The following is a 26549-nucleotide window of genomic DNA, read 5'->3' on the forward strand; positions in this document are numbered from 1 at the left end:
TATTCAATGTGTAAGAACTGTAACAAAGCTTTATACAGCTGCCAAATGAGTGTGAAATATGTGCATTGTATTGATCCTCTAGTTCAGTGCATATAGTGAATGTATCATCACTATTCTGAAAATCACCTGTGAATTTATAGTTCACCTAAGTAAGTGAGTGGTAAAACTAATGCAGGTGTTTTAGTCTTTAGTCTTTGACGTACTATAAATCTTTGTAAATTATAATGCTCAACAAAAAAATGTTTATTGATTAATAGGCACAGTATATTTAATTATGGTTATATCATCAGAAAAACATTGTAATTTTGTAGTATTTTGTAAGGTAATGTATTAAAATGTATAACCAACAGATTATAAAATATTTTCATATTGTTGTGGACCAAATTCTGGTAATCCACACCCATGTACGTAAAACAAATGTGAATGTGCACCACACGCCTGACACACCTTGCAAAGAATAACCTGTCGGTCAAAAGTATATTAATTACATTTCAATCAATGACTCTCAATCAATCATTGCTGTTTCATACGTGTCATAGTATGAGGATAAAGATTCACAGCTTGATTGCACAGTTTTATATATATTTTTGTTACTCTCAGGACTTTATTTTAGAAATCCATTATTGATATTCCAAATTTAAGAGTCTGTTTAAAGGAAATGGGATAAACGGATAAAGAAAGACAACCTATTAACTTACACAGTGCAGTAGGCCTATATTTTCTTTTAGACAAAAGGGGGACATATTTTTTAAAAATTCAGATTACTACTCAGTTAATGTTATTTCAAAAGCTAATTACAACTAGGTTTGTTGTCTTTAAATTAAAATTTTAGATGTGTTGTTACATTAACAAAATAAAAAGTTAAATGCCTAATATGCGTGCCGACAAACAGGTAAAACAAATTTCAAAGAAACACTGCATATTTTTTGATCGAGCGTTTGAGAGTGAAACTACAACTCCCAAACTCACCCGACGACCCGCCTTTTTTTACTATACCGAAATTCTATTGGTTCCGATGTGCGTGACCAACCTTCTTCTAACCAATGAGCTGCCGTTTAGACGGACGGTATGTGGGCCACTGACCGGCGTAATACCAGCGCCGAGAAAGTGCCACGACTCCACACAGACATCGACTGACTCTAGCCAGGATAAGAATTTTTTGTTTTTTGCTGGCGTGGTGAGATAGTTGGATACAAGATAATCACTTCTGTTTCAACTCTTTCTGAAGTGATTCATCCAACAGATATCTGCCGCGAGAAAAGGTGAGATATAAAGCTTTGGCTAAAGCGTTATATATTTAAAGCTTCAAAGATGTTCCGTAGCAATTAGCCACAAACTTTGATTCTTTTTAATTTATTTGATCTCTTCTTAAACTAGCTCGTTACCAGTGAAGATCAAATGTATCTCATTTAAGTGAATAAACGAAGAGGTCTGAATAATTTAAGTAAGAAGTCTTTTTTTATTTGAGGTTTAGGAGATGCTCGCGAGTAGACCGTTAATTTCAGCTTTCTGCTTCTCCTTTTGTGTGCTAACAAAGAACGATAGCTATTAGTTTTGCATCTTTATGTTAAAATAACTTAAAAAGTGTACAGAAATGTGTATGGAGACATTATTGACGTTTCAGAAAGAAAAGTATGGCTGAAGTGTTAACTTTCACTCTTCGTTTCTAACTGTAGCCTTTTTTCAGTGAACAGCTGTAACATTATAAAAAGTTGTCAGCGTGTTTTATTTATGTAACCTTACATACTGATAAGTCTTCATGCATTTCCGGATGGAAAAAGTCCCACGCGATTTTTATTGGCGTTCATAGTGTACTTTAGGTATTTTGTTAATGGTTGTTGTATAATTATACATGAAGAGAATATAGAATAAAACTATTTCTTTGCTCATATTGCATAATCTATTATTGGCTTTACGTGGCACACAAGATTAGATGCAGATGATATATCTCATGGCTTTGACATGAACATGAACTTTAAGACACAGATTTTTGATTTATTTTATCTGTGATCTCTGGTTTAATGTGTAGACATTCACTTTGCATTTCTTTACTATACAGCTGTATGAAGCTGACCACTTCCATGATGTGATTGTACAGCTGTGTATCACAACCAAGTATAGCATTAATATCCATGCAAATAGAACAGAATATATGCAAATCCATTTCCTATGCATCTCTAGTTCTTGGGTAGTTAATGGAGACCTCTAGATTTTTTGGTTTTTATGTCTTGTATGCAGCAGGGCCTTTTCCTTGCATTTATGCTTTGAGGCACGTTTGAAGTATGAGATTGGTATGGCAAGAATAATCCCATGGAGGCAGCGAAGTATAGAAATGTGCTTTGGCAGAGAAGTGTAGCACATGGTGAATTGGAAAACGGTGTTACATAACTCGGCCTTCTCCACTTTGTGATGTTTGCTGTTAAATGGTAGAAATATTTCCTCAGAGTTTGTGGAAAAATTACTTTATGATGTCACTTGGTTTTGAAGCATGGATGTACTCACTGTCTGAAAGCACACTACATTTACAGTTCAATAAATTGGACACTTTTGGATCTGGAAACTTTTTTATTTAGTGTCAGGCTTAACATGACTGAGTGCTAAAGTAGATATGCATTTGAGCAAGAGAATCTAGTTAAATCTTGGCTAGGAGGTGCTTTATTCTTGTAAAGCTTATATAAGTGCTTTAAAATTCAAGTTTGGAGAAACCTTTAAGTACTTAAATATACATGTTACATTGCATTATAGACTTGAAAGCATGAAAATTATGCGAATCTTACTTACTTCATTGTGTTTTGTTTGAAAGGTTTAATAAGAAAGGTCACAGGCAATCATGGACATCTACGATCCTCAGACCCTTGGAATTGTTGTTTTCGGTGGCTTCATGGTATTTTCCGCCATTGGGATTGTCCTGGTTTCAACATTTTCCATGAAGGAGACCTCATATGAAGAAGCTATAGCCAAGCAGCGCAAAGAGTTAGGAAAAACCCAATCCAGCCAACGAACAGACAAAAAGAAAAAGGACAAAGCTGAGAAGAAAATCCGTGGTAAGAAAAAAGAAGATAAACCCAATGGAAGGCTTCCAGAGTCTGAGGCCACCGCTGAGGTTGCAGAGACGCCTGATGAGCCCAATGCTCCAATTCCAGAACAAGTAGCTGCTCCAGCTCTTAAATCCGAAGCATCCTCACAGAAGTCCGTTCAACCTGCTTTTTCTCAGAAGTCTAATTCACCTACACTGGCTCAGAAATCCTCTCCTCCTGCCCCTGCCCAAAAATCGGATGTAACTGCCCCTGCTCAAAAGGCTGCTCAACCTGCCCAAGCGCAGAAGTCCTCTCCACCTGCCCTGGCCCAAAAGGCTGCTCAAACTGCCAAGACCCAGAAGGCTGCTCAACCTGCCCAGGCCCAGAAGTCCTCTTCACCTGACCCAGTTCAAAATGCCCCTCAACCTGACCAAGCCCAAAAGTCCTCTTCACCTGCCCCAGCCAAAAAGGCCGCTCAGCCTGCCCAAACCCAAAAGGCCGCTCAACCTGCCCAAACCCAAAAGGCCGCTCAACCTGCCCAAACCCAAAAGTCCGCTCAACCTGCCCAAGCTCAAAAGTCCGCTCAACCTGCCCAAGCTCAAAAGGCAGCCCAAACCCAAAAGGCAGCTCAACCTGCCCAAACCCAAAAAGCAGCTCAACCTGCCCAAGAGGCAGCTCAACCTTCCCAAGCCCAAAAGGCCGCTCAACCTGCCCAAGCCCAAAAGGCCGCTCAACCTGCCCAAGCCCAAAAGGCCGCTCAACCTGCCCAAGCCCAAAAGGCCGCTCAACCTGCCCAAACCCAGAAGGCCGCTCAACCTGCCCAAACCCAGAAGGCCGCTCAACCTGCCCAAACCCAGAAGGCCGCTCAACCTGCCCAAACCCAGAAGGCCGTTCAACCTGCCCAAACCCAGAAGGCCGCTCAACCTGCCCAAACCCAGAAGGCCGCTCAACCTGCCCAAACCCAGAAGGCCGCTCAACCTGCCCAAACCCAGAAGGCCGCTCAACCTGCCCAAGCTCAAAAGGCAGCCCAAACCCAAAAGGCAGCTCAACCTGCCCAAACCCAAAAAGCAGCTCAACCTGCCCAAGAGGCAGCTCAACCTTCCCAAGCCCAAAAGGCAGCTCAACCTGCCCAAGCCCAGAAGTCTACTTCCCCTCCCCCAGCCCAGAAATCCTCTTCGCCTACTACCAACCAAAAACCCAATCTATCTGCCCCTTCCAATAAAGCTGCAGCAGGTATCGCAACCTCTTCTGTGGTGCCTTCTGTCTCTCTACCTGCCCAAGATGCCCCACTTGCTCCCTCCCCTAAAGACAAAAGAAAAAAGAAAGCCAAAGCAAATTCTTCCTCTGTTGAGGTTCTAACAAAAACAGTGGCTCCATTAGAGTCCACCACCAAAAAGGTTCCTGTGATGGCGGTTCCTCCAGTAGGGACTACCCCAACTACAGCTTTGCCATTGAAGGCAGAAGAACCCAAACCAGAAGCTCCAACCAAGAAAAAAGGAGGAGCCAAGAAGAAGGCAGAACCAGGTATGCATTTATCTTCTTTACAAAACTGCCCATTGGTGGTCAGATATTTAATAGGCCGGATGCACAGTTGCATCCCATCTCATATATATATTTAATTTATTAGCATCCATATTGCATTTTTCTTTAATATCGTGCAGGCCTGCTACTAACACATTACAATATCTCAGCACTTTTGAGGTCATCTAAAATTAGGCCTGTAAAATAAAAAAGCCAGTCTGAATGAGTATGTGTAGGTGTTATGTTTTTAAGGAAGCTTAGCCTCTGTACGCAATAACAGGATGCTTCTGATAAGTTTACCAGCAGTTTACCAGACTCTTAAATACACAGAGATAAAGCTTTCTTGGCTAGACCATACAGATAACATCATCTGATGAACCTCCAAGTTATGTCTGGAACAGCCAAATAGACAGTGAATGTGATCTTATGTTTAGAACCGTGTCACTTCCTGTTTCATTCATCTGGTTGAAAATACACGTCTGGATTGTCTCTACTGACAAATATCCATGATGTGCTCCATTTCCTTTGTGGGTGGGGAATTGGAATGGCAGGCCCTGCTCTTTATTTGCTAATGTTGGCTCTGTCTGATTGGCCATTTCTGCAGAAGCAATAAAGCTTAGTGGGACTATGTCTGAAGTGCTACTCACAGGGGAGGCGCTAAGCTACATTCCTCTGCTCTTGTGCTGTTTTTCATGCATGTGTGCACCGGTTCACAGGCTCTTTAACACATGTGATACTTGAGGTTTCATTTCATAACTTGACTTGGTATAAATAGTATGAGTGTCACTTGTTAGTGTCCCAGTTTATGTCAAAATACAAAATATAAGTTTTTATTCCCCACCCTTCACTTACTTCTGATGAGGTATTGGCCTGTTCTGCCAGCAGACAGGTAAGATCCACTCATCTGCATGGATCCCGGTGTCCTTGGGCCTGTTCAAAACCATAGAGCACACAAAGGCCTTTAGTGACGGGACAATAGCAGTTTATCACCAGTCCTGAGTGCCATCTCACCCTAGTGCCACACTGCACTCCTGCCATGCTGGCACTGTTTGAATGACACACTGAGTCAATAAAGATCATGACTGCACATACGCAAACATGAACACGCTACTGTACAAGAGTCCACTTAATTGTCCATTACAAGTAGCATTGGTTTCAGACTCTCTGATATTAATTAAAGTTTTTTTTTTTGTTATTGCTTGATTCTAAAATAGAGAAAACACAATGGATTGAATGGTAGAAGTTGTGGTGCAAGCATTTAGAGACTGGAATAAAGTTGCTTGTAGACATTGCTCATAAACACAAGTTTAGTGTGCACCCTGCTGTGACTGCAGACTACTTGGCACAAGTGAACCTTATCCATACATAGTAAAATACACAGACTCAATCCATTTTTACTCGATCTTGTACATGCTTTCAATTACATACACTTGCATCTCTCTCTCTAGTGGTGTCTGCAGACCCCGTGGACAGTCCGCTGTATTTGCCATATAAGACACTGGTTTCCACAGTGAGGAGTATGGTGTTTGGCGAAGGTGAAGCCCAGCAGCTCATCGACATTCTGTCTGATAAGGGTGGAGTCATCCATGACACCTGGCAGAGGGTATGGCCATCTTAATCTCTGCCTGCAATAAATGATAAATTACTCTTGTCTGCTTAAAGTTAAATGAAGACATGATTTTGTTTCGCAAATTATTTTTATTTAAATTCATATTTTCTTGTCGATCCAGACCAACATCTGTTTCTCATTTATTAGTGTGCACTTAATTTACACTCGAACAGGAAGTTTGTCTAAGCAGAGCTCTGTGTGTGTGCGTTTGTGTGTTTATAGGCCACACCGAAGGGAGATCCGGTAGCTGTACTGAAGAAACAGCTGGAGGAAAGAGAGAAGCAGCTGGCAGCTGAGCAGGAGGACGCTGCAGCTGCTAAGAGCCGCCAGAGAGAATTAACTAAGGTGAGGCCTCAGGTCTTTCTTAAAAGTTAAGAGGAATTTGTTCATCTTGATACATGGAAAAGGGCCAGATCATGACCTTTGTTTTGTTTGCGTATGTAGGAGCTGTCGGTGGAGAAGTCAAAAGTGACAAATGTGGAGACCAGGCTGAGCTCTCAGCTGAGCAAGCGCGAGCAGGACATAATCGCCTTACAAGCGCGCATGCAGGCCAGTTACCAAGACCACCTCGCTGAGACACAGCAGCTCAATGCTAAAGTAAGACATCAGCAGCTGCACAATCGCTTTCAGCTCATTTTATTATCTATTAGTTTGGTCGGTGACATCACTTGCCCAGTGCAACAGCGCAAGTTGTGCAGTTATAAATGCTTCAAACAAAAAAGTCCATTTTTATTATCAAATATTGCACTTTTTGCGACTGCCACTTATCGTGTGTTTTATAAACAAGGCTTGAGGAGCTCTTGCTGTTTGGGGCCAAGGCACTTGGCCTCTTAACTGTGTAGCTTGTGCTCTTGCGGTGGGATGAATAGATGTGTAGAAGATAGCCTGGTCCAACAAGACTCGTACATTAATTTCATTTGTACAGAGTCTGGCCACGCTCCATTGCAAAGCATTACTTCCGTTAAGGAGGGTCCTCTGTTGAAGTTTAAAACTATTGGATCTGTCCAGAGTCACTCAGGATCTGCCATAGGAAATCGCTAACGTGTGGTCGTGACGTATATCATGCACCGAAACCAGCCGGAAACAAGAAGTCAGAGTAATCAGACGAACAAAACTTAGCAAACCTGGTTCTTGCTCCGGCTTTAACTTCTGTATATTCGGCAGTTTTGCAACAACGGACCGAATAGCTTTTCTCATGTCTTTCTCCGCTGCCATTACTGAACTACAACTCAAACTGACGCACAACCTCAACGTCATCATTCTTAGCCACCCCCATCTGTTCGCTGATCGGTCCTGCAGATTTTTGCAGTAGAAAACGAAACTCTACAGAGCAGTCCCAGACGTAGTACTGAAGCGAAATGAAAATTAAGCAGAATCACGTAGGAGGGCGGAGCCAGGCTATGTAGAAGATGCATCAGTACTTAAAAAAAAACATTTCACAGTTCATCACATTCATTCTTTTATAGTTATGTGGGATTTTTGTTTTTGTTTTGCTTGTTTTCCCTTAAAGTTTTAACACGGTTAAGAAAAAATATTTTTTTGTCAGGTCACGGCTCTCCAGGACCAGCTGGAGAAGGGGCCCAATGCTCAGCTGGCCCGTCTGCAGCAAGAGAACTCCATCCTCAGAGATGCTCTCAACCAAGCCACCAGTCAGACGGAGAGCAAGTATGAACCTACAGCTCCTCTTAAACCCAATAATGCCTTGTGCATAGTTATTCTTTACTTGTTCATCTCTATCTGTTTGGAAATAGTAGAAATGTTTCCTATAGACCACAGCATACTTTTATATCTTGTTCTAACAAGGCACAACATGTCAGATTTTTAAGCGATAAGCAATTTAAAGGCCCATGACTGATTAAGACAAAACACGTAACACTTACAGTGTTGGCTGATTGCGTTTTATGGCTATGTGCACCGGTAATTCAGATAAATGCACTTTGACTGTATGTTCTTGAGTGCACCAAAGCTCTTATTTTATAAAGCAGTAAGCCACACAAGGAACTGTGTTGGAGATAAGCACGCCGGTACAATAATAACTGTAATGCTCTACTAATGCACAATTGTTTTTTAGCATGTTGGCATCTTGATATGTACATTTATACTTTTTTAAAGTATCTAGTGTGGTGATATGCTTTATTTTTTCTCCATTAGGCAAAATGCAGAGCTGGCAAAACTACGTCAAGACTGTGTTCGGCTCAATAAGGAGCTGACGGAGAAGAACGAAGCCTTGCAGGCTGAGGAGCAGCTCAAGAAAAGTCTGGAATCCAAAGCAGCTGGAGCTGAAAAGCAACTGGCCCAGCTGCAGGTCTGATCTCCACCATTCAAACACAACACATTATCTGTTCACTGCTGCCGGCGAGCTCTTCTGTTGTTTAGTTGGCCAAAATGCCACTTATTAAAAAGTTCAAAGGCCACTGATTCTTATACATTCTCTCCCAGCATGAGCACTAGACTCATTAAGAGTTTTTCTTATCCTCTCGCTGGGATGTTTAGCCTTTCACATCCAAGCTTGGTTTCTCGCAATGTTTTTATGCATGTATTATAAAAGCTTGTTTAGACCCTGGTGGTAAAGTTCAGGGTTTGATCCCCCTCTGCGCTGGTGCCTATACTAATGAGAAATGTTCACATGCTGGTTTAACATTTGATTGCTGGTTTGATTGCTCAGTGGGTTGGAACGTGGCCCGCACTACGGGGAAGCATTTCTGAGAACGATCTGGAATGTGAACCTGCCGAGCGGTATGGTTTCAAACAGATACATGCAAATGTGTCTAATCATTTTGGAGATTCTGTACATACTAGAAGCACAGATAATTTGTGGTACTTTGCACTCTTAATTGTAGGCTTCTCAACTTGTTTATCAGCTTTACAAACAAAAGACCACCATATAAATAGATACATTGTGTTGTAGTGCATTCTCTGTACTGGCTTAGGAAAGACGTAGGTAATGTCTGGAGAGTGTGAGTCAGCTTGTGTCTCTAGGCACACTTTACATGCCGTAGAGTTCACAAAAAGAAACTTAAGTCTTGTGGAATGTTATAATTAAATAATCGTGTGCAGGGAAAACCAGTTTTTTAATGGACAGTTCACCTTTAACCTTGCAAAGTGGTCCCCCCAAAAAATGCTATTGTTAAATGCTAAACAATTAGAGAGATGCACACACTGCAAAAATGACTTTCTTACTTAGCATTTTTGTCTTGTTTTTCAGTACAAATATACAAAAATTATTAAATCAAGATGTATTTTCTTGATGTGCAAAATTATCTAAGAAAATAAGTCTAGTTTTAAGACAAAAATATAACATTTAAGTGAATTTGTGCTTAACAAATGAAAAAATCTGCTGATGAGGTAAGAAAAATTTTCTTGAATTTAGTGTTTAAGAAAAAAGTAAACACTTTCTTATCCCATTGGTAGATTATTTTGCTTGTTTTAAGCACAAATTCACTTAAATTTGATATTTTTGTTAAAAATGTTCATAGGTCACTTTGCTCATCAAGGCATTGGGTCTCATTTACTAAGCATGCGTACGCACAAATTTGTTCGTAAAATGTGCCTACAGACGTTTTAACTAACAAATCATGATTCAACAAAAACGTTTATACTAAAATGTATTTTAAATGGGTGCAAAAATTTAAGAACATCTTAGACTACACATACGCAATAGTCATAAACTAGGAAAAAATATATAAAATATATAACAGATATACATTAGTGTTTTTTTTTCCTTGTTCATAATTATTGGTTACCTGTGGTCTAAGTTGTTTCTACAGTATTGCAAATATTTAAAGGAAATTTTAGTATAAAATTTTTGTTGATTCATGATTTGTTAGTTTAGACGTCTGAACGCATATTTCACGAACAAATCCGTGCATACACATGCTTAGTGAATGAGACCCAATGCATCTTGATTTAAAGGACAAGTTCGGTATTTTACACTTAAAGCCCTGTTTTCAGATTGTTTATGATGAAATGGAACGGTTTTGACTGAAATTTGGACATATGTGGCTGCCCCGAGAATTTTTGGGGGTTTGTGTTTCACCTCCCACCTTTACAATGGGTTTAATGGTGCAATGGAACAATCCTTTCTAAAATGCATTAAACTTTCGTTTACAAAGACGTGAAACTCAACGAGTGGTCAGGGGTGTTCACTGGTATGCTCACACAAAAATCGCTGAAAAAATCTGAAAACAGGGCTTTAAGTGTAAAATACAGAACTTGTCCTTTAAGCATTTTTAGATATTTGTACTTAAAACAAGAAAAAAATATAAAAAAATATTTTTTGCAGGGTACCGATATTACATTTTTACACCGATACTGATTATTCAGACTGATATTGGGTAATACTGATAGTTTGGTGGATATATTAACTTGCATTAACTAAATTCCGAAGTTTAAATTTTTTGAATGTTATTCTTTCATATGACCATTAATAATGAACATTAAACCAGTGATGTTTCTTTACATATTCTATACAGAGAGCTCAAATCATCGCATTTTCCTTTTCTCTTTTGATTGACAGGTTTATCGCCCATGACTATCGGCTGTTTTTAAACTATCGCCTGATAGCCGATAGTGTAAAACTTCTTTTATCGGCAGATACCGATTACCGGCAATTATATTGCAGCAGAATTCTCTAATAACAATAGATCTATCATTCACAATAAATATTTGGAAGCTTTCTGGATGTTAGACTCTTAGGAATGCCAAAAACGTAATGACGTATGCCTGTGGTTACTCTGTTAGTGTAAGTGTGGGCAGCTGACTTCAAACTTCTGACCTATTTGTCCAAAATTAAAGGTACAATTTGTAAATTTTAGAGGCAGCTAGTGGCGAAGCACATATAGAAGCTACGGTGGCTAACAAGTGACAAATGTCGTCATCTGAGAAAGGCACAGAGTAGTCAGTCAAGCAATGAAGTTAATGTAGTGACGAAACATGCTCTGTAGAGAAGTTTGTCCATTTGGCCCATTCTAAGGTAAAGGTGTAAGGTGTTTACATAGTTAGGTATATTATTTTGCATTTCTGTTATAGAGCCTCCTAAAATGTACACACTGCACCTTTAACCCTGGTAAACACTAAGGACTAAGCCTTTGTGCTAGAGGAGGGATTTTTTAAGTTTAGGTAGTTATGCTTTATCCTGTCGACATGCTTTACTGTATTGATCAAACCAGCTTTGTACAAAAAGAGTTTGCGTGCTATATCCTGATGTTTGTTTTTGTTTTGTGTGTGTGTGTTATCACAGGCAAGCCGTGCAAGCGGGGAACAGGCGCTGCAGAAGCGGCTGGAGGAAGTAAGCGAGGAGCTCAGACAGACCCAGAAAAGCAGAGATGGCTTTCAAACACAACTGGAACAAGCTCAACGGGACACCGCTGCTCTGGCAGGTTGGCAGGCAGCCATTCGGCTAAAGATTGAATTAGAAATACCACATCCTTCACTGGAAATGTGTTTGCACACTTTTGAATAAGTCTTAAGAATGTAAAGTGATTTCTTGTCATCTTAACTGCAGAGGCTCAAGCCCGTATTGCCAACGTGGAGGCTGAACTGAAAGAACGGGCTGGACAGGTGGAGAGTCTGCAGAGCCAGCTGAAACTGGCACAGGTGGAGAAAGATCAGCTAATGGAGGCGAGCCAAAACACAGAACAGAAGCACAGTTCAGAGGTGAGACTCCACATTTCATGTCTGTAGGCTGCAATGGCTGTGCTTTTAACTGCTTGGGCAGTAAATTGTTTTGATTTGGATAATAGCATGAGTCAAATGCATGATCTAAAACGTACCCAAGAAAAGCTGTCATTTATACAGTTTCAAAACCATTAAGAAGATTAGCAGAATGTCTTAATAATTATTTATGGGTGTGTATATAATTTGCATGTATCAATACAGGCTTTGATGGCAGAACTGGAGCAAGCAAATAGCAGGTGAGGCATCTGCCTAGTTGGTTATGCGAGTTAAAAAATTATAAACATTTAGTTGAATATGTATTCACATTGACTTATTGTTTCATCTCTAGCCTAAAGGAAAAAGAGAGTAGAGTTTCAACTCTTGAAGAAGAGGTCACCCAACTCAAAAACACCATCACCAGTCAGGTTAGGACAACTTGCTGCCGTTTTGACTTTTCATTAGTTTAGTTTTTCATGAATTACTAAAACCTTGAAAATTTCTTTTTTTCATTTTCTTCTGTTTTACTTCCTGACTCATCAAATGACCTTCAGGTGGAAAACACAGCAGAGATACAGCACTTACATCAAAGGTACAATAAACATGTTCTGTTCTGTTGTGCTAATGCATTTCAGTCAGTATCGGTATGGCATGATATTAATCTGTTTATTGTTTTATTTGAATGTAAGCGTAAAAGAAAAGGATGACCAGATAGCAACTCTTCAAGAAGAACTAAAACAGGTTAAACAACAAAGTTCAGATCTCAACAGAGTAAGTAAATCATCATGCTAAAACAGTTTTCATTTACCTGACCTCAGAGTTTTAATGCAAGGTTTCTTTATTATTTATAGCTTGAAAACACAGAATTGCTGGAACAGCTACAAAGCAGGTTTGCAAAATTTGCCACCAAACCAAAACTTTACATTTTAATTTTCCTAAGTGAAAATTTGTTTTTAACCTGTCTGTTACCACCATACTTTGTTTTTCGCTTTTTGTAGTTTGAAAGAAAAGGAGTCTCAGGTGACTTCATCGGAGGAAGAAATGAAAAGGCATAAAGAGCAATATAACACTAGTGTATGTGCACATATCTTGTTATTATTCTCTTAGGCCTGGTTTCATAGACAATGTTTAGCTTAAGCCAGGACTAGGCCTTAATTGAAGATACTTTAGCATCTTTTATAAAAATGTCTTAGAAGACATTACGGGTGTGTATCGTAAAATAAATCAATGGCACCGGCTTATTTTAAGAAGTTATTTTCATTTGATACAGGTCAAACATGTGTGTTAGTCTAGCACTAGCCTTAAAGGGATAGTTCCTTCTAAAATGAAAATAATGTCATTAATGACTCACCCTCATGTCGTTCCAAACTCGTAAGACCTCCGTTCATCTTCAGAACACAGTTTAAGATGTTTTAGATTTAGTCTGAGAGCTTGTTTGACCCTTCATTGAAAATCTACATATGGTATACTGTCCATGGCCAGAAAGGTAATAAAACATCATCAAATTAGTCAATGTGACATCAGTGGGTCAGTTAGAATGTGTTGAAGCATCGAAAATACATTTTGATCCAAAAATAACAAAAACGACGACTTTATTCAGCATTGTCTTCTCTTTCGCGTCTGTTGTGAAGCGCATGCGCGAGACTAAAGTCACGTGACTGCAGTGACGTGGATGATGCGTTATCCTCAGACATGTTTGCGAATTCTAATTTTTTTTCAAACTCACAGCATGCGTCTCCCTCAGACTGTAAATGAAGCTCGGGCGCACCAGATAACATGTCAGCCACGTCGTACATCATCCGCGTCACTGCAGTCATGTGAATTTAGTCTCGCGCATGCGCTTCATAACAGACTGGATTTCATTTTTGAGTGAACTATCCCTTTAAGCCTTGTTTGTGAAACTGGGAGTTAGTGTGTTTCACTTTTTCAGAAAGCTTAAATCCACTTTTGCTTTGCTTTATGAAGGCATAATACAGATGGTTTCATTTAAGCTGTGCCTTTTTAGCATGTGCATTCCCCAATAATTAATAACATGACTTTGACATTGGTAACCAGTCATGCACTACCAGTTGAACAACAGGGATCTTTTGTTTGAATTCTGGTTTCAAGTTTTTATTCATTTCTTTATTTCCTTTTGACTCTTTTCTAATCTACAGCTGGCAGACTACACAGTCAAACTGGAGTCACTACATAACAGGTACATATATTCACCAAAACCTGCTAAATGTTACCTGACAGCCACCAGCATTTCCATTCTATTATAAAAAAGTCTCTTCACATATTAACATGCTGCTATGGTGATGTTTTACAGCATAACAGAGAAAGAAAGTTTAGTGACGTCACTACACAAGGAAGTGCAGCAACTCAAAGAATTGAATCAGTCACAGGACAAGAGTTATGTAAGTTGAGAAAACACTTGTGGGCGTGTCTGATGTTTTATTAAATTTGGACATTGATTCATTAAAACATGGATGGGTACACATCTCATTGTATGGTTTGCTGTACAGTGGGAAATATTTGCTGTTCTCAATTTAGTTTTAAAGGGACACTCCACTTTTTTTGAAAATAGGCTCATTTTCCAGCTCCCCTAGATTTAAAAATTAGATTTTTACCGTTTTGCAATCCATTCAGATCGATCTCCGGGTCTGGCAATACCACTTTTAGCATAGTTTAGCATAATCCGTTTAATCTGATTGGACCATTAGCATCGCACTTAAAAATGACCAAATAGTTTTGATATTTTTCCTATTTAAAACTTGACTCTTCTGTAGTTACATCGTGTACTAAGACTGATGGAAAATAAAAGTTGTGATTTTCTAGGCCGATATGGCTAGGAACTATACTCTCATTCTGGCGTAATAATCAAGGACTTTGCTGTCGTACCATGGCTGCAGCAGGCGCAATGACATTATGCATTGCCTGAAAATAGTCCCCTGCTGTTGAAAGTTTCCAAGGGGACTATTTTCGGACGCTGCATAATATTATTGTGCCGGTTCTAGCCACGTACGACAGCAAAGTCCAATTGATTATCATCACTTGTTTAACTCTAGGGGAGCTGTAAAATGAACCTATTTTCAAAAAAATTTGTCCCTTTAAAGAAAACTTTTACAAAAACTTTTATTCAAGCACAACTTAATGCTAAAAGTGTCATGTAGGAATCCTGAGTGTTAAAGTATTTACTTTCTAGGCTTGGGTTTGCTATTGGTATGGAAAGTTCAGTCGCTGTTCTGTGTTTTAAGGATTTACTGATCATTTATTGTAATTATAGGAAAATTTGGAGGGTATGCTGAGATCTTTCCAGACTGAGACCAAAGAAGTTCTTCAATCCCTTTTCCCACACATCAGTATAGAGACAGAACAGGTGCTTCATAAAAATCAATCATTTTGGGTTTCATTTGGCTTATAATACTAATCATACCTACAACTTATTGCAGAACTTGGAAACATTAAATTGAGTCAGTGTTTTTACAATTAAAGATTTCCTTTGCTTAATGCCAATTCTTATAAATCCAACTCTTTTCTGTGTTTTATATTATCTTCATTAAGACCAAATGGCTGCAGGACTTTGCTTTAAAAGCACACGAGGTGTTGAATCAGAAACAGCATAGTGAAGAATCTCAACATAGTGAAGGATCTCAGCAAAGTACAGAGATGTTGGTAAGCATACTACAGTTCTTGCATTGTAATTTTGTGATCTCGATGTGTGGCTTTCTTTGTTGAAAATGTGAGGGATACTTGTAATAATTTAATATTATTTTATTCAATAGGAAGTAATAGAGAAACTACAGGCCGCCCAGGACGGTCAATGTACACTACAGGCAGAATGTGAGCAGTACAGGAGCGTACTGGCTGAGACGGTGAGATTATATTTCAGAAAGTGTTTCAGTGAATCCTTTAAGAAGCTGAGAATGATCTGGATTTATTTCCTGTTATATAGGAGGGAATGCTGAAAACCCTTCAGAAGAGTGTGGAGGAGGAGGAGACGGTGTGGAGATCCAAGTTAACTGAATCAGAGGAGCAACTGAGGATGGTGGGTCTGCATACTAGATTAAATACACACAAATCCATACAGTAGTTGTTCATTCTCTTGTTTACTCTAAAGTTAGTTTCTTTAAAAAGCCACAATCTTCTGCGTCACAGTGCAACATTTTAAAGGTTAACCACAATCCACAATGGTACAAACCAAATCAGAGATGTAGTCTACGTACATACTGTATACAAGTTTCCATTTATTCTAGAAAGTTTGAAGTGTGAATAATCATTCTTTCACTGATGGGACAAGTTTCAATCTGACCTTCTCTATTGTTTTTTAGGCACTCAAAAAGGTGCAGGGATTGGAAGACACAACAGAGAGTTTAAGAACAGAGAATCAAAGCACTCAACAGGTACAGTTTACCTGTAGACATAAATGAACTCCATCTAATATATTGAACATATGTGAATGTTTCACATGAAATTATCATTTAAAAAAATAAAACAAGATATTAGATATATCAAGAATTGGCACTGCTATTACTATGAATTACTATTATGGTGACATAAGTCCCGCCTTTTTGTTAAAAAAAACTATCATTAATCAATAAAAAGATGATTTTCTGGGGGATGAGCTCTGTGGAGTGTTGTGTGAGGTGCTTTTTAATCTGTGCGCATGCACACAATCTGAAGCAACCTCGAAAAAACCTCAAAAAATTTTAGTGCAACTTGAGCTTAAAGGTGACATAGAATGATTGAACGGGGTATTTATCCTTGTTCTGTGATGTGACATGTAGACAAATTTTTTTTTGTTTGGGTCTGTAATGCCTTAGAAGCTTCCTAAAAAGATAGCTCTATTAGGGTGGGGGATTTTAAACAAGTGGTTTTGCACCTATTTGGCTCCCCCTACTGGTTTAACTTGCAATCTCATTACTGATTGGCTGACTTTGCTGCCACTCAAAAAATTTAGCCAATTATTTTAAAGTGGAGGGGCAGTTAGATGCCTGTGATGTCATAAGCATCAGTTTTTCAGATTGGGCCGTTTTCTGGCTGACATTTCTAAAAGAGGAATTTCTATGAGACTGAGATGTTTAGCATGTTTAGCACTTTTTGTATGTTTGTGAATGTGGGGGTAGACTACCATTATTCAACAAAGACAAGGTAAAAATGTTTTTTCATTCTCTGTCCCTTTTAAGAAACAAAATTGTTGGTACATTAGATGTAAGGTTTAATTGTTATTCAAGAATATTTTGTTTTAATGTGATTTTAGAGATATGTCTTTCAACATTTAAGTAAATAAGACTTTATTCTCTCATGACTGAAATAACTGCCTGGAGGCGTTGCAAGCATGACTTCCTAGTGGCGCAACTTCCTCAAAGAGACGTTTACAGTACATTGTCTTTTAAAACTTTGTGAAGCTGTTTGTGACCTTCCTGTGAAGATCTCGTATTGTATAATCAGAGAATTGAATGTTTTTTTTCTGTGTGCAGCTGAAGGAGAAGGTGATTCTGTTAGAGGCTCAGCTAGAGAAACAGCTGCAGTCAGTGACCACTGATAACCAGAGCCAATCTGAAGAGATGACACATGTAAGAGCAAAATTTGGTCTGAGGGCCTGTTCCCAATAATTGTGCAGAAGTCTTTGCTACGATTAGATTTGTTGTTTTTGGAATTGTACAGTGATCATATATGAATTATTTCTCAGTCTCTTTATTAGAATACAACCAGAAAATACAGGAAATGTGTGTGTATGTATTAAAAACTGTATAAAAGTATAAGGTGAAGTGTCAAATATTTAGGGTAAACTCCAGTTACACTTGAGTAATAGCAGGCAGCTGCAGAATAATCTCTTAAACCTAAATTAAATTAAATCCTATTTTCTAATTCTAATCGAATGACTTCAGGACTTCAGTCTCCTCAAAACAGCTCAAGATGTGTTTCATGCAAAGAGAGATCACACATAAAACTGACTGATGCCTGAAGAACACATTTAGTTCTGAAAAAAATCTTGTTTTATATATTTCCTGTATTTTCTTTGTATCTTAAAAAGAGAGAGAATTAGATATGGATGGGCATTAAAACTTTGCTAAAACAACAAAGCTAGTGATGGTGGCCTAAAACTTTTGCACAGTACTGTATATTGCAGTACAGATGCAAGCCATTTGGAAAAGTGTTTTTGAGAAACTGAAGTTAAAGCATAAGCCAAATGTAAGATCATTTACGACAATATTAAAACTTTTTATACTGAGGGATGCAAACTTTTCACGTTTCTGCACAATTTGCCGTTTTGGATCCAAAATAGTTAATTCTTGTGATTTTGTCTAGATTCAATGAGTTTTGGAAAATGGGGGGGGAGTATATAGTCACCTTATTTGCTGCCGAAGTCTGTTCAGATTAAACGCACTTGTGAAAGTAACAAGTAAAGGTGTGCTGCTTTGTTTGCCTTGACAGAAAGTGCACAGACACATGAAACAAGTCCCAGATCAGGGAAGGGCTAACCGCATTCACGGAGAACCCTTGTGTGTAAATTGAATCATGCAGGATAACTAGTCTGTCACATCCTCTGTTTATGTGTTAATGTAGACTCAACTGCTTCATATCTCCTTTTACAAAAGTCATAAAATTTACATCGGTTATCTGTTACAGGCATCCTGTGCAAATAGTACACGAGTTTGAAAGTTGTTAGTTCAGGATTCATATTCATGTACAAACTGTATTAGAGCTGTGACTGTACGCTGTTGTGTAAACAAAATCGACTCTAGGTTATTTGTTTATGTGTTCTGAATAAAATCCAAATTTCTGTAACACTTTACAATAAGGTTGTATTTGTTTACATTAGTAAATGCACTATGTAACATGAACAAACAATGACCTAGTTTATCAGAATTTATGAATTCTTCTTCATGTCATTAAAGTTATTCATATTAGTTCATGGTGCATTAACTTATGTTAACAGTTTCAACTTTGATTAAAAAAAGATTGGTAAATGCTAAAATGAAAAGGATCTTGAGATATATATATATATATATAGCTTGTAAGGGTGTCACGATTTCGATTTTAAATTGAAAACGATCGAAATTAAGTCACAACCTAGAATTAAAAAATGGAATTGTTGATGCGGCCACACCCCATGTCACGTCCGGTCGGCTTGCAAAGCAGAAAAAAACACACGTGTTGAGTGCTCCGAGTCAACCTCCTCTATCTTCGCTAGCTACACCCAGTTAAAAGATAGCATGGCAGCGCCGTTCTCTGAACTGAGATCCGTTTAAGTTTCAGAACATCTTTTTTCAGTTTTTAAGAAAACAGCATTTAAAGAGTAACTAAACCCTAAACCAACTTTTTTTAGTTAATGATCTGTAAGAATGATGCTTTATTAGTGCTGTTCATTGATTTTAGTAAGTTTTTTGACATTTGGATTAAAGTGTTTCAATACTACAATATATGGTGTAAAAACGTCTGAGTGCTGCCCTCTTCAGGTTGAACGGGGGCTACTGCAGTTGAATTTTCCTATTGGATGTTGGGTCCAAAAAATGACTCGTGACGTAAGCAGGTTCAAGCTCACCACGCCCTTGTTACGATCTCACTACACACTTAGTTCGTCCCCTCTATCTCCGTTGGGGTCTGCCCACTTTTCTTCCATTTTTCAAATATTGCCAGTGGGCGGAGTCAGGCTCTGACCAGGGGTTTAGTTACGCTTTAAACATGACTTATTAGGGTTATAATCGCGTCTGACGGTAATAAAAGCGCGTTTTTAAGGTGCAAAGTACTGACAGATGTTCATCTGACAGGAAGTTTCGTTTTATCAGGTATGTGCGTGTACCATATTTTTCAACTGGCAGCACGACTAACATGGCAGGGCATCTCCGGGTTCAAGGTCAGATATTATATTTCATAAAAGTCTAGTCTAAAAATGGCCTAGCAACGAGAATCGAATCGTGACCTTAGAGTCGAAAATGTAATCGAATGGAGGATCACCTTTTCCCCTCTGACGAGTTTGCATCCCTGTATACTACTACACTGTTTGTCGTGTGACCCATTCTGTTTACGCCAACACACTGGCAGGCTCATAAGAGATCCCTATAATGCCTTTAACCGTGTATAAGCACAGTTATTTTCCACATTTTAAACTTTTTCATGTCATTTCAGGGTTACTATTTAACATGAAACCCTTATATAACATTAAATAGTAAGGTTTGTAAGGTATAAACAGTCTGGTTTAAAATTATTGTTCAACCACTAACTAATGCTACAGCGCTCTACGATTGCCTGCCAAAACGTTTAGGCTGTGTGACGTCAACTGCAGGATCTCTATACATTAACCTACAGGCATGACTTGTTTTGTTGCAAGTTTTATACTTGATAAGTTCACAGAAGCATCTTAAACATCTTCAACATATCCATGTTGTGTGTGCTTGTTGTGAATGGGCTTTATATATGCTGCATATACATTTTTGTACAGGGATTTACAAATTCATTTACTTGTTTTCAGTTGAAGCAGCTTTTATTAGAATCCGAGAAACAGCTGAGTGTGTCTCAAAAGGAGGCTCAGGCACACAAGGAGGAACTTTCACAGGTTAGTTTTTTTCTACTGTGGTCAAAGAGCATGTGCCCATAATTCTTTGTTTTATCCACAATCCTGCCAAGGAAAGATCCGCAAGGAGTTTTTTTTTTTTTTTTTTGAGTGACAACTTCCTTTTCCAGGTCAGACAGCAGCTGAGTGACGTGACCCAGCGAGCTCAGGGAGTGGCAGAGAACGGGCAGCCTGAGGCAGAGGAGTGTGAGGTTAGGGTGCGACGCACTAGCACCCTGTGAACCTTATTGACAGCACTAGATACACAGTACAATACATAACCTCAATACGTTTATAGCTGTATCCTAGTGTATGAATACACCAAAACTCGTAAGATCCATTAAATTACTCCTGATTATGCATTTGGTTTACATGCAGTTTAAACGCTCAAGCTGCATGTGTATGGTGTTTGTGTACCCTGATAGTGACTTAAGTTGTGCCACATACACCGTACCCATTTGCTGGCATATACTGTATGTTTAAAGGGTTTAGTGCAGTTGTTGAATTAGCATATACAGTGCATAGCGGTGGAAATTCAAAGTATGTGTGGCTGTAAACCAAATGTATGTAAAATCTACAACTCTAAAAGATTGATGATATTTGGTGTATTTTTTTTATATTATTTTGTTAGGTGGTTTTATCATGTTTTTAATCTGTCCAGTGCTGCCAATGAGGGGACATCTTGCTTACAATTCTAACCATTTATGTTTGAGCTTTTCTTTCAACAGTTTCTTTTAACCCCTGTCTTCATTTTGTGTTTTCATCTTTTAAAACCACTAATATTTGTCTTTTGCATTTAAAACTTACATTATTATGTATGGTTGTTTTTATACTATTAAGTGAAATGCGTGCTTCTACATGAACATGAAGCTCCTATGTTGGCTGGCATGAAATGTTTTTAGTGAATGTACTTATGAAATGCTATCACACTTTATGTCTGTCTATCTGTTTTTTATTTGTAGACTGCAAAAAATTATTTTCAAGTCTTGTTTTCCATAAAAATATCTAAAAATTCTTAAATTAAGATGCTTTTTCTTGATGAGCAAAACGACCCGAGAAAATAAGTCTAGTTTTTAGACCAAAAATATCACATTTAAGTGGTTTTGTGCATAAAACAAGCAAAAAAATCTACCAATGGGAAAACAAAAAAAAACATTTTTCTTAAACACTAAATTCAAGAAAAAATTGCTTACCCCATTGGCAGATTGTTTTGCTTGTTTTATGCACAAAATCACTTAAATTTAATATTTTTGGTCTAAAACTAGACTTATTTTCTTGGGTCATTTTGCTCATCAAAAAAAAGCATCTTAATTTAAGAATTTTTAGATAATTTTTAGATATTTTTACTGAAAACAAGACAAAAATACTAATAATTTTTTCCTTAAATAATTTTTTGCAGTGACAACAGTTAGCCATAGATATGATTTAAATGTGTTTTACATAAGTTTATTAATGGTTTCTTCAGGTCCAGGCTGTACTGGAGCAGACTTTGGGGAAACTGCACAGTGAAGAGGCCCAGAAGTTGGCAGAAGACGCTGCATCCATTGAGGATGTTGTTATATTGAAGGTGCAGAATATTTTGACTTCGTATACACTCATTTAGATGTTTTGTTCTCAGTTGGGAATTGTTATGGTCCATAATCAGGTTAAAAATATTTTTTGTCTTTTTTGAAATCTGCAAATTTATGTGAAATAATAGATTTAAACATGGTAGACATAACAGACCAATGCTTATGAAATGTATCGGATATTTATTAATACTAATTTATACCACGGAATATATTTGACTTTGATCCTTTGAATTATTTGAAAATAATTCACACCCGCATCGTGCCGCATTGCACCTTGGGTGTGCATTATTTTCTTATAATTCAATGGCCCGTCGTCAATTATTCCTTACTTATACCACGGGTCTGTTGAATGCTGTATTCTAATTGATTGAGGAATATTCCATGGGTATCCATTATTTTCTGATAACCGCACACCTAACTTGTAAAATGTCTTAAAAATAGGCACAAGAGCAATGTTTGTGGTAACCGTGGTAAAAGAGGAATAATTGACTCTGGTCCTTTGAATTATTTGAAAATAATGCACACCCGCATCATGCCGCATTGCACCTTGGGTGTGCATTATTTTCTTATAATTCAATGGCCCGTCGTCAATTATTCCTTACTTATACCACGGGTCTGTTGAATGCTGTACTCTGATTGGTTGAGGAATGTTCCATGGGTATGCATTATTTTCTGATAACCGCACACCTAACTTGTAAAATGTCTTAAAATAGGCACAAGAGCAATGTTTGTGGTAACTGTGGTATAAGAGGAATAATTGACTCCGGTCCTTTGAATTATTTATAAATAATCCACACCCGTGGTGTAACACCTTGGGTGTGCATTATTTTCTTATAATTCAATGGCCTGTCGTCAATTATTACATATATATATATTCAATAATATTTAATTCTTAACTAATTATGGCTTTATTTTGCCTGTCTAGATGTTTCTACAAATTTCTTGTATAGATAAATCTTTGCATTTTTACTTTTTAGGAGTGTCTAGACAAGGAGCGAAAAATTACCAAAGATTTGGGCCAAGCAGCCACCAAACTCCAGGAGTTGCTACGAAACAGTCAGGACAGACTTGCCAAAGAGAAAGAAAAAGTAAGAACACTCGAGGGGCAACTTCAAGAAAAGGTAAACGCATTGTTAAAATGAATAAAAGTTAACTGCACGAGCAACTGAACGGCTACTATAATGTATTTCTCTGTTCTTGTGCTCTCTTCAGGGCACTGGTGGTGAGCCGAAGCAAGGCACCTCTGTTTAAGGTGGAAGACACTAAAGATTTAGCCAAAAATTGCCTTAAGATGACCAAAATGAAGCATTCCAGAACATATATTTTTTTTCATCGTACTGTAGTCCTGTTAAAATATTGCACCTTTTGAAAAAAACTAATGCAAAGATTTTATTTACGAGATGCGTTGGAGCGTTTTTACTTAACATTCCATGTAAAACCTTCTGGCTATGTCAGAAATTATTCCCAAACTGCCTTATATTTTCCTATACCTCTACCCCTGATGTCAGTGTTAAAAAGGGAAACTGTATGTGCGTTAAGCGTACATCAACTAGTGCAATTACATGTAAATGAATGAATATGCATCATGTTATGGTACATGGATACAGCATTTGGAATGCTATCTTTTGCTGGCTGAAACACCACTGTATACATTTGATAATGAATAAACTGCAACACAGCTTTAAGTCTTAGTTTGCTCATTTTTCCTCCTCCTGTGGCTGAGATGAGATATGAATTGGTATGTTTACTAATTTACAAACTTAAGAATAAAAATATTAATACTATTGATTACAAGTCATTGAAATCAATTTAATGTATTTTTTTCATGAATGGAGAAATAATCAATTTATTTGATATCTGGACAAAGACACACTTAATAAACACTGAAAGAGAGTTAAAATAAGTATGCTTTTATGTCTTAAATAATGCTTTGGTATGTTGGTAAATATCAGAAATTTTAAGTAGCAGGTTGTTTCTTTAGATAACACACTACTATGGTGGCATTTGCTCAGTACGGTGCATTATTGTATGAATAAATACGAGTTGTTCCGGCTTGACAGGATTAACCGACAGTTGTTAACTAAACCCACACGTGCATGCAAAAACTCTTCAAATATTACATGACTATATATGTCAAATGAAATAGAAATACATGTTCGAACAACAAAGTTTATTAGTATACTTGTAAAAGATAACATCTTTGTCAGGGTAAATGATTATTTTTTTTTAATTAACCATCTGGTCTTTAAGAATTTTAAAGTGGACTGTTAAGGCGGATGTTGGGACATTGTTCTGATTGCTTTTATCTCTCCTAAACCGGCATGCCCTCCAAAGTCGTTACCGCAGCCCGGCCACCGAGTTTCTCCACAAGACAAGATGCTTGTTTATCTGCATTGTCATTCACTTGCCACTCAAATTTTACACCTGTTTAAGAAAGAAGAAAAACTGATTGAGTATCATTCTTGAATGCTAAATCATCATCATATTCACTAACACCATAGGGGATAAACCTGGTAATTTCTTCCTGAGATCTGCCTTTGAGGCTGCATAGACCATTTTCTTTTTTAAACTTGAATCATCAGGAGACCTGTACAGCGAGAAGAACAGAAGATAGATCTGGATTAGGAAGATTAAATGCAGACATTTCAAAATGTTAATACGTCAATATTTGGGTGCTTTTTTTGTTGGTTTAACAGTTAGACTTTAGTTCAGACTTTAACCGTGACCACTATTTCAAATGACGAAGTGGTCATAGGATATTTTCAAACCATTACTAATGCATTACATAGTTAGAGACACTTGAAGCAAATGACAAAATTCTAGTTTGGAAATCTCACAAGAGCTTTTGACTATTCTAAGCTAGTGACCGAACAAATCAAATAGTCTCATACCACATGATGAAGACCAGGTCTTCCTTCAAACTCCCTTTGCTCTCATAGGTGCAGTCATACAGGCAGTAGCGGCACTCTTTGGGAGGAAGCTTACTGGTGATCAATTGTAAAACATCTGGCACATTCTCAAAATCTTTCTTTCTCAGGCAGTTGTCGTGGTCTACGATTATCTCCTTGAGGTCTTCACTTACACGCATCATCAAAAGTTTCAGTCTTTCTTTCTCCTCTTCACCCTGGCGGCGCACTTTGATTTGATTGTAGTGGATTACCACCTCATCGTTGATAAGTACACCTGATGCCTAAATGAGAAGGAAAGGTATGACAAATTTGACTTATGTACCTGCCAATATGGTCGACACACATCTTTGTGTGAAACTCACAAATGAACTGTATAAATGTAATATTAAACAACAAAATCATTATAAAACAAACTATTTTTAAAAGCTGGCATTTTCAATGAGTTTTATATGCCTCAGACATTGCCTTAACCAATCTGCGGCCTTCACATTCCATTCCTTTACAAACAAGTCGAAACTAGAAGTTGAGTAAGAACTTCAGGAGTAGCCTAAGTTATGCTATGCCCCTGAATCAAGATCTAGCAACACTTATCATTATAGCGTAAATGTTACACATATTACATGGTAACGTTACTTTGTTAGGAAAAATAATAATGACTAATTGCATTCAGCTCCATAAAACAATGCAAACACGTTTTATCAGACGTGTTCATGCCACACACGAACACTGCATACAATGTAAGGTGTGGTGTATCCAAACAATTTTACGAAGACGTACATAACAGTCAATAATAAGTCATGGGAAAACATGAGCTGCGTAATGTTGACTTTCATTCTGTTCCGCCACGCACTCAAATTGAAAAGTCTTTAACTTTAACACAAACAGTGCGTGCTTTAGATAAGTTAGATGTAGTAGAAGTAAACGAAGTGGGTCACAGCGTTAGTCATTAAAGCAACATGTCTTGCCAAATGTAGGAAATTTACACTGTAACATTTAGCCATCCGCCCTGTCAATCGAAATATTCGATAAAGGTAGCATTATTTGTAACGTTAATAGCCGTATCGTTTAGCCAGACCACTGAACCGACTGTAACATTTAAAATCAAACAAAAACAGCACGATTAAAAATCTCACTTACCATGACTAAAGCTGCTTGTAAAAAGGCAGAAGTACGTTGTTGCTCTGGCAGGAAAGCAGCAATACAAGAAAGCGCAATGACTCGTTTTGACGTAATGACACGCCCTCTCCTCTACTGCTACGCCCTAAGTTACCTGGGTTGGTTAGTTACCTTGGCTTCGTGGATGAATGAGTAAGATTTGTATTATTTAACTTTGTAAAGGGAGTGAAAATAGTTATAAAAAGTTAACTAACATAATTCATATAATTCGTCACCCTCTGTTATAATTCATATAATTCTTCATCCCCAGCATCGGTTTCAGTTCCCCTTTTATTTTCTTTATTTATATTCGCCATGCTGTTGTGTTTGCTGTCCTGACCACGCATTTCTTCACAACGCCCATACCAAACACTGTGTAGAAATGGCTATTCACTTTTTCCTACTTGTTAGAAAAGATCTGTTTCTACCCATCCTCAAAGTGGACAGAGTTCACAAAAAGCCTTTTGAAACTCAATGTTAAAATATTTAGGTGTTTCCTTAAGCATGGTTTTATTAGTTTAAATGCGGTAAGAGCAGTAATAATAAAAGTGCGTAGCTTGCTCAGAATTTTTGGCA

At 37.9% G+C, this 26549-nt stretch overlaps 2 protein-coding genes across 3 annotated transcripts; one reads left to right on the forward strand and one right to left on the reverse strand.

The window, feature by feature from the left end:
• Window positions 1–1088: 1088 nt before the first annotated feature.
• rrbp1a (ribosome binding protein 1a) lies at window positions 1089–23594 on the forward strand. Of its 2 annotated transcripts, XM_065296434.1 has the most exons (28): window positions 1089–1262; window positions 2804–4541; window positions 5987–6141; window positions 6370–6492; window positions 6592–6744; window positions 7694–7812; window positions 8299–8452; window positions 11387–11525; window positions 11651–11802; window positions 12025–12059; window positions 12152–12227; window positions 12354–12391; window positions 12489–12570; window positions 12651–12688; window positions 12798–12873; window positions 13956–13996; window positions 14111–14198; window positions 15068–15160; window positions 15346–15456; window positions 15567–15656; window positions 15737–15829; window positions 16113–16184; window positions 17262–17357; window positions 20258–20341; window positions 20470–20550; window positions 21804–21905; window positions 22887–23030; window positions 23122–23594. In XM_065296434.1, the coding sequence occupies exons 2-28, from the start codon at window positions 2831–2833 to the stop codon at window positions 23158–23160; spliced, it is 4185 nt and encodes a 1394-aa protein (XP_065152506.1). In that variant the 5' UTR covers window positions 1089–1262; window positions 2804–2830; the 3' UTR covers window positions 23161–23594. The 2 variants fall into 2 exon arrangements, with proteins under 2 accessions (XP_065152506.1, XP_065152507.1); XM_065296435.2 differs by lacking the exon at window positions 20470–20550.
• Window positions 23595–24064: 470 nt separating this feature from the next.
• cfl1l (cofilin 1 (non-muscle), like) lies at window positions 24065–26113 on the reverse strand. The gene is made up of 4 exons (XM_065296461.2): window positions 25956–26113; window positions 24801–25099; window positions 24420–24496; window positions 24065–24333 (listed from the first exon to the last, which is right to left on the reverse strand). Exons 1-4 carry the CDS (start codon window positions 25956–25958, stop codon window positions 24221–24223), a joined length of 492 nt encoding a protein of 163 aa, XP_065152533.1. The 5' UTR covers window positions 25959–26113; the 3' UTR covers window positions 24065–24220.
• Window positions 26114–26549: the final 436 nt, after the last annotated feature.

This window comes from Paramisgurnus dabryanus, chromosome 20 (genome assembly GCF_030506205.2).
Source record: "Paramisgurnus dabryanus chromosome 20, PD_genome_1.1, whole genome shotgun sequence".
In the NCBI taxonomy this organism is placed as follows: Eukaryota; Metazoa; Chordata; class Actinopteri; order Cypriniformes; family Cobitidae; genus Paramisgurnus; species Paramisgurnus dabryanus.